General features: G+C 32.0%; 1 protein-coding gene across 2 annotated transcripts; it reads left to right on the forward strand.

The window, feature by feature from the left end:
• LOC109328596 (phosphoribosylformylglycinamidine cyclo-ligase, chloroplastic/mitochondrial-like) lies at positions 221 to 5,258 on the forward strand. 2 transcript variants are annotated; one of them, XM_019562137.1, is made up of 9 exons: positions 221 to 254; positions 1,560 to 1,907; positions 2,535 to 2,629; positions 2,721 to 2,822; positions 3,684 to 3,743; positions 4,155 to 4,327; positions 4,404 to 4,506; positions 4,596 to 4,754; positions 4,896 to 5,258. In XM_019562137.1, the coding sequence occupies exons 2-9, from the start codon at positions 1,589 to 1,591 to the stop codon at positions 5,064 to 5,066; spliced, it is 1,182 nt and encodes a 393-aa protein (XP_019417682.1). In that variant the 5' UTR covers positions 221 to 254; positions 1,560 to 1,588; the 3' UTR covers positions 5,067 to 5,258. The 2 variants fall into 2 exon arrangements, with proteins under 2 accessions (XP_019417682.1, XP_019417681.1); XM_019562136.1 differs by lacking the exon at positions 221 to 254 and adding an exon at positions 1,196 to 1,280.

The raw sequence follows: 8,617 nt of genomic DNA on the forward strand, positions 1-8,617 counted from the left end.
TCATAAAAAATATTAAAAATGAATATTTTAACACATTTAATATATTTAGTATTCATTCCGAATTTGTTTTAAGGTTTTACCCAAAAAATGTTTGATGAAGAAATAGGTGTTTATTCATAAATAATATTTTTCATCATCTTCATAACATAAAGCATCTCCTAGCGTGAGCGCACTGTTTCCTTATTTGCTGCCGCTACTCTCCACGTTCTCTCATACGCCGTATTTTCTATTTTCCATTTCCCTTAACTGTTTAAGTAAGTTCCCCTTTCTCTTCTTCGTTATCTTCAACTCGACATCCTCTTCTCTATTTTTTCCGCTATTATTTCAATAATTTTATGTTACCTCGTATATTTATTTAATGTATTATCCATCTTTCATTTGTATTATTTTTTCTAAAAAGTGAGTCATGGTTAAAAATGATTGGTCAGAACATTTGATAGTATAAAAAAAGATAGGATATGTAAAAATCATGGATATAAATTAAAATAATTCTTGATATGTGTTAAAAATATAGTCATAAAAAATATTAAAAATTAATATTTTAACACATTTAATATATTTAGTATTCATTCCGAATTTGTTTTAAGTTGTTACCCAAAAAATGTTTGGGGAAGAAATAGATGATTATTCATAAATAATATTTTTCATCATCTTCATAACATAAAGCATCTCCTAGCGTCAGCGTGCTTTTTCCCTATTCGCAGCAGCTACTCTCCACTTTCTCTCATACGCCGTATTTTCTATTTTCCATTTCCCTTAACTGTTTAAGTAAGTTCCCCTTTCTCTTCTTCGTTATCTTCAACTCGACATCCTCTTCTCTATTTTTTTCGCTATTATTTCAATAATTTTATGTTACCTCGTATATTTATTTAATGTATTATCCATCTTTCATTTGTATTATTTTTTCTAAAAAGTGAGTCATGGTTAAAAATGATTGGTCAGAACATTTGATAGTATAAAAAAAGATAGGATATGTAAAAATCATGGATATAAATTAAAATAATTCTTGATATGTCTTAAAATATAGTCATAACAAATATTAAAAATGAATATTTTAACACATTTAATATATTTAGTAATCATTCCGAATTTGTTTTAAGTTGTTACCCAAAAAATGTTTGGGGAAGAAATAGATGATTATCATAAATAATATTTTTCATCATCTTCATAACATAAAACATCTCCTAGCGTCAGCGTGCTTTTTCCCTATTCGCAGCAGCTACTCTCCACTTTCTCTCATACGCCGTATTTTCTATTTTCCATTTCCCTTAACTGTTTAAGTAAGTTCCCCTTTCTCTTCTTCGTTATCTTCAACTCGACATCCTCTTCTCTATTTTTTCCGCTATTATTTCAATAATTTTATGCTACCTCATATATTTATTTAATGTATTATCCATCTTTCGTTTGTATTATTTCTTCTAAAAAGTGAGTCATGGTTAAAAATGATTGGTCGATAGTGAACTGACCCATTTTAGTTATAAAACTCATATACCTGCTACTGCAAACCTATTTTTCTCATATTTATATTCGTTCTTATCAACTTTCCCTATTTTCATCAGAACAACACTAAAACGCCGTCGTAGTAACTATGAGTTTAGGACGTTGCGCAACTGCGGAGCTATCGCGTTTCATTGCAGGCGGTGCATCTGCTAGGCACACTTGTTACAAGCCCTCACAATGCACAATCAGAAGCACCGGTGACAGGTTTCGGCCCTTACAGAGACCAATTGCCGAGAATCGGCGCCTATTATCCGTGTCGAGGGATAGATTTGTTGCAGCAGCAGAAGCTGGACGAGGTCTTACTTATAAGGATGCTGGTGTTGATATTGATGCTGGCTCTGAACTTGTTCGGAGAATCGCTAAGATGGCGCCTGGGATTGGAGGTTTTGGTGGATTGTTCCCTCTTGGTATGTTTTTCTTTGTAGGTAGTTTTTTTAAGAATTTGAAAGTTGTGCAATTATGAAAATTTGTTTTGAGTGGTGAGATTTGTTGAAATTTGAAACTTTTGTTGCTAGTTGTTACATTTGATGGTTAATTTTATTTGGTTCACACATTAATCTTCCTACCTTGTAGTGAATTCGTCATTCCACTTGCTAGGTTCAGCTTAATGAAAGTATTGTGCTCCTCCGGGGGTAACGATGGTTAATAGGTTGTGGTGGTTGGAACCTTGGGTCTGCTTAGTTGAATTGGTAGAAAGTGAGACTGTATGAAGTAAAATGTACTCATTTTCAGTCTGGGCTATATAACTGTGGTAGTTTGTTTGATTAAAATTTGCATGCGAAAAACTTCACTTTTGTTGTAAGCAATAGCCACTGTATGGCAACACAACCCTCCACTCCTGCACTTTTCCAATACTCAACTAAAAACCCTCTTTTCTCGATAATTGATAACATCAATCTGCATGACGCATTGCATAGTGCTAGTGTTTGACAGTTTGGCTACATTTTTTATTCATTGTTTGCCTTTTGTATTCATTGCTCCAATTGTATTTTTCTCAAAGATGGTGGTTCAAGTAATCAGTTTCTTCTAAATAGGTGATTCATTCCTTGTCGCGGGCACGGATGGTGTTGGAACAAAAGTAATGCTTGCATTTGAAACTGGAATTCATGATACTATTGGGATTGATCTGGTAAACTTTTGGTGACTGGTTTTAATTACATTTACATTTCTTCCATACCATGATTAGCTTTTGACTATTGTCTTCACTTTCACTTCCCTAGGTTGCTATGAGTGTCAATGATATTGTTACTTCAGGTGCAAAGCCATTATTTTTCCTAGATTACTTTGCTACTGGTCACCTTGATGTTGACATTGCTGAACAGGTAATATATGTGCTTAACTGGTTTGGTTGAGTCTAATATAAGTGTCCGTTTGGCGTACGGAATTGGCCCTGGAATTGGGGCTTGGTATTTAATTCCAGCTTTTGGAAATCCACCTAGAATTGGAATTGCAATTCCATGGAATTACACTATAACTAAAATTCCTCAATTCCTAAACCTTAACCTCTGAATTAGATTTCCAAGCTTTAGAATTGAGTATCCAAAAAATAAAAATAAATGTGTTGCCTCTGCTATTCTTCAATCTTCATATTTACTCTCTTTTGCACCCTAGGATTTTTCATCATCTTCTTCGTCGTCTTCTCTTCTCTTCTCATGTGACTTTCTTTTCCCCTCTTCTCTAATCTCCACTCACAAGCAGTCTGTGGGTGTCTCGATAATAAATCACCATTGATGGCAGCGCTCAAGCAGCGATTAAGCAGAAGCCTTTGTGTGCTATGTTTCTGTGTTTTAACTTCTGCAGCTGTTTGTTTTGTTCCAGCTGGTTTCTGCATCTGTGTGTTCACAATTTCTTCAATGTTTCTCTGATTCTGCGTTTTGCATTTCTCAAATTTGCATACACATAATGTTGGGTACACATTATGGACACTAATTCCAATTCCGTGCGCCAAACTATAATTCCAATTCCGTGCACCAAACTATAATTCCAATTCCGTGCGCCAAACTATAATTCCAATTCCATCAATTACAATTTTACAATTTCAAACTATAATTCCAATTCTGTGCGCCAAATGGACACTAAACCATTATTTGTGTACACAAGCAACAACCAAAATAAACTTTTTTTAATAATCTAGATAAAAGAAAGAAACTTTCATATTTCTCACATAGTTTTATATTCTTCAGGTTATCAAAGGCATTGTTGATGGTTGCCAGCAATCTGATTGTGTTCTTTTGGGAGGAGAGGTATTGTAAATCTTTATGTATTTCTTTTGTTATATAACTTATGTGGTGAATATCTAATGCACATTAATCTTGTGAAGTCATAATCTAATTGATACAAGTCACGGCATTATGAAATAAGTGGATAATTTGTCATTATTATTAAAAAAATTGGGGAGCGGGGTAATTGCATGTTTCTGATACAGCTTGAGAGCCAACAATTATATTCTGCAGGTTTAAATGTCTGAAGAAAAGCTTAATCCAGTTCCACTTTCCTGTAGATATATTACCTTCAGAGTCTCTACTATGATAAATAAAAGCTCTTCCTTATTCTTTGCTTAGCCGACAACTTTATTATGAATAAAGAGATGCTGTTATCACCTTTTTATTTGTATGTTTCTCCTTTTAAAGTTAGTTAATTTTGTTTATTTTCAGACTGCAGAGATGCCTGGTCTTTATAAAGAAGGTGAGTATGATCTCAGTGGTTGTGCGGTTGGCATTGTGAAGAAAGATTCTGTAATCAATGGGAAGAACATTGTTCCTGGTGATGTTCTTATTGGTCTTCCATCTAGTGGAGTTCACTCTAATGGTTTCTCACTTGTGAGAAGGTAGGTTTTGTGTGCAGAATGTATTAGGTTTTGTGAATTTGTTAAGTTCCTAAGGATGTAATTTATGTCTTTGCAGAGTGCTTGCTCAAAGTGGTCTCTCATTGAAAGATAAACTTCCTGGTGGTGATGTTACAATTGCAGAAGCTTTGATGGCCCCAACAGTTATTTATGTCAAACAGGTCATCCATCATTCCTTGTGGGTCATTATAAAGTTCGTTTTTTTTTCCAGCCCCAGATGCTGAATATTTTTCTTTTCCTCTCAAAATAGGTGCTTGACTTAGTTAGCAAGGGAGGTGTGAAGGGAATGGCCCATATCACAGGTGGTGGTTTCACAGAAAACATACCTAGAGTGTTTCCAGAAGGTCTTGGTGCTCTTATATACAAGGATTCATGGGAAATACCCACTTTGTTCAAGTGGCTTCAGGAGGTAATGCTTATAACTTCCCCTTAAAGACATGCAGGAAAACTGTTTGTAATATTTTTTCCACCAGTAGTTTGTATGTGTTAATTTGGTGTTCAAATTTGAGACAAAAAAAAATTAACTATCTATGATAACTTCTCATATTAGGCTGGAAAAATCGAAGATGCCGAGATGAGGCGGACTTTTAACATGGGCATAGGGATGGTGCTGGTAGTCAGTCCAGAGACATCAAATAGAATACTTGAGGATAAAGACAATACAGAGAAATTCTACCGCATTGGTGAAGTTACAAGCAACAAAGGAATGATCTTTAGTTAATTTTGGTATTGAGTTTACTCATCTTGTATCTTTCTAATAATACTTTCAGGACAAGTTTCACTATGAGTATTGGATCATAATGGGGGCCTATTAGGTTTCCTGACTTAGATTTTAGAACAATTGCACTTTAGCACCCTGATGTTGGGTCACTTGCTATTTAATGTTTAATGCTTAAAAATGTGCATTTCAGTTCACATTTTTGAACTGTGCAAAACAAACCCTCGTTCAAGTTTTCTGTGAAATAATTGTAGCGGAAAAGCAATTTTATTCCAAAAATCACCCTACTCAGAATTCCTCCTCCCCCTCGCCCCCTATTACCTTATCTTTCAACTGCTTGCTTAAGAATATTTCAAATGTTATATTTCATAGTTTGACCTTGTAGTGAGGAATTGTAGTTGTTGGTAACAAATAATTAAAAGAATATAACACACTACTGGACAGCTTGACATATTTGATTGTTGTCCGGACTTGAAAATGCAAATTGACTTGTAGTCTTAACTAGATGAAAAGTTGATCTGCTTTGAATTAGGGAAATTCTAGTCCAGCTGTTTAAATCTAACTAAACTGGAATAACTTTGGAAGTAAATCATTTGATTTAATTAAAGTAAAAAAAAAATAGTGGAATTTTGCTGTTTTATTCCAATCCAAAAAATCGAGAGATATCACTTCAATATAATTATACATAATTAATTATATAAAATTTTGTGTTTATATAATTATATATTTATAGGTAATTATTAATTATATATAATATCACCTAGTCTGATTGAATAGTTAATAGTTTAACCACTTACATTTGATACAGGATCTCCTTCAGTTTATGCTAGGGCTTCTCGGGCTTCTCAACCTTGAATATAATATCAACCCATCTTTAATCAAAATCCTATATATATTAGGAAAAAAAGCTTCTATAAAAGACCGTACTTTTTGTACTCAGTAAATTCTGAAGTAGTAGTTTTGGAGATGATGGTGCCATTGTAGAAACTAAAGTCTATAATACACCTTACACAACTTCCTATATCTTGCCAATTTTGTACAGTTGTTATTATTAGAGTAATTATTCATTCTGGTCCATCATATTTTTTGACCTTATCAAGTTAGTTTTTAATAAATTTAAATTATCAAATTATTCCTCAATAATTTTAATATGAACCTACGTTAGTCCTTCCATCCACCTCCGTCAATTAACATGTGGACTTGGTTTACATCAGCCGTTATATGTTTCAAAACGACGTCATTTTGGGTTTCAATGAAAATGAGCATAGGGTCTTGAATGGGTATTGTGAACACCCATTTTTGTCCACCCAAAAAAAGTCAAAACACTTTTAAATAAAAATAATAAATTAACTTCATTTTTATTTATTTCGGTATTTTTCAGAATTTTAAATGGATAAAAATAATAAACTATTTTTATGAAATTTTTATAATTATTTTCGAAATTATTAAATTAATTAAATTTAAGTTAGTGAGAATATCCTTTTACAAGCTTCCTTTTCAAAAGTAAAAAATTAATGAAGTTCCTAAATCCAAATGATTAGGTTAACTAAAAATTCAAAAAATAATAATAAACAAATCTAGTTCCGAAATCTAAGTGATTGAGTTAACTGAAAATTCAAAAATAGTAATAGATAAATTAAGGTTGTTAGGGTTCCCTAACCCAAGTGGTTAAGTTGACCAAATGTTCAAAACTAAAATAAATTAAGAAAATGATTTTAGGAAATAAAAATTTGGAATTAGGAATGAGCCACATGAGTCCATCTCTTTTTCTAACAAGAGAAAGAAAATTGTTTTTTATATATTTATTTTGATTTTTCGAATTTTTTAATATTAAATGTATAGGAAATAATTAATTTTATTTTTATCCATATTTTATAAAAAAATTCGGAATAATTTAAACAATTAAATACACTAACGACCTAATTTAAATTTGAAAAAGGAATAACGGAAAGTTATTAAAATAATATGAAATGATAGAGTCAAACCAGTCTGTTAAGATTCCTAAAAGTAAGAGATTAAATTTATTCGAATTAAAAATTTGGGTCACCGAAATTTTGGGATTCGGTAGTTAAAGTTCACTATAAATAGAGGTCATCTTGAACATAAAAACTACACTTAAAACACACTATAAATATACTGTGAACACTGGAAACCGTGCAAAATTACTTTGAAAAAAGCACATAGAGTATACACGTGGGAGAGAAAAAAGTCAAGGAGAAGCGATCGAGTACATGTGTGCCCAAGGTCCGTCATACGCTCCCTCCGCTAGGACAAATTACCACCGTTGGATTTGTGTGATAGTCATAGTTTTGGCGTTCACTCCAGATCATCCAATCACAAGGCGAAACCTCATAATGGTTTCCCCATAATCCGCTGCACATGATCCTCATCCCGTGGAAGCATAGGATCTAGTGTGTGCAAGACCACACTCTGTCGCATGCACCCTTCTGGTCCACCATCCAACACACGCCACGTGACCAGGTGTAGTAAGGATCCATATTTTCTCCCACACATAATTAACCATGTTTATTTATTTTGTGTAGTATGTTTATATTTGTATTTATAAACCATAATATCGATTAACAAATAGAAAAACTATAGTTTTTTGTATGACATCTAACAGAGGTTAGTCTATAAATAAAAAACATTTTTTGAATAAATAAATTATACTTTTTTTGGATAATATCAATAACTAGAAACCAAAAAAATCTCTTGCAATAAAATAACAACCTTTTTTTAAGAACTTTTATTTTATTTTTCTTTCTAATTTTATAATAACATTACTAAAAAATATTAATGGCAAAAATTATTTTCAATAAAAAATTGAACATCTTTTTATAAATAAAACATGACAACAAGTACTTTTCAAAAATAAATTAATTTTGAGATTTAATAAAAGATGGAGAGAAGGTCGTCTTAGGGGCCTATTTCTTCTCAGATTATCTTTGAAAGGGCGTGCTACGCCGTTTCTTTTGAATCGATTAAATAACAAAATCAATTAAATTATATTTTCTTAATTAAATAAACAACAAAAATTAACCAAATAATTTTTTTATTCAATAATAAACAAAACTTGCAAAATATATGTTTTTGACTAAAAATATATTTTCTTTAATTAAAATACTCTCAACCAACAAACATTTTTCTACCTAAAGAACTACGTAAGTCTTGATTCCCTTAATAGGGTACGTAGGACCATGATCAATCTTGTCAGACACAATAATAAAAATAAATAATTTTTTTCTTCATAATAATTAATTAATTAATTAATCAAATAATTTAATAAAATAATAATAATAAAGTCATATATTTTAATGAAGGGTACTGTTTAAGGCAGGCGGGTAGGGTGCTAATACCTTCCCTACATCGTAACCGACTCCCGAACTTGGATATCAAAAATAAAAAAGCCCAAGGTAATTGTGCTTAAATTTTTTTTATACATTTTTAACTATAAAATGTAGTAGCAACTCTAAACAAAGTCGTGCAGCGGAAAATCGGGGCACGACAGGTACCTGAAAAGATACTTTAATGCTCAAGTCACTATATGAAGATAT

The sequence above is a fragment of the Lupinus angustifolius genome, chromosome LG15, assembly GCF_001865875.1.
Source record: "Lupinus angustifolius cultivar Tanjil chromosome LG15, LupAngTanjil_v1.0, whole genome shotgun sequence".
Classification (NCBI taxonomy): domain Eukaryota; kingdom Viridiplantae; phylum Streptophyta; class Magnoliopsida; order Fabales; family Fabaceae; genus Lupinus; species Lupinus angustifolius.

Coding starts and splice junctions, on each gene's coding strand:
- LOC109328596 (XM_019562137.1), top strand. CDS start 1,589: ATGAGTTTAGGACGTTGCGCAACTGCGGAGCTATCGCGTTTCATTGCA. Junction 1,908..2,534: donor TGGTGGATTGTTCCCTCTTG/GTATGTTTTTCT, acceptor TCTTCTAAATAG/GTGATTCATTCCTTGTCGCG. Junction 4,507..4,595: donor CAGTTATTTATGTCAAACAG/GTCATCCATCAT, acceptor CTCTCAAAATAG/GTGCTTGACTTAGTTAGCAA.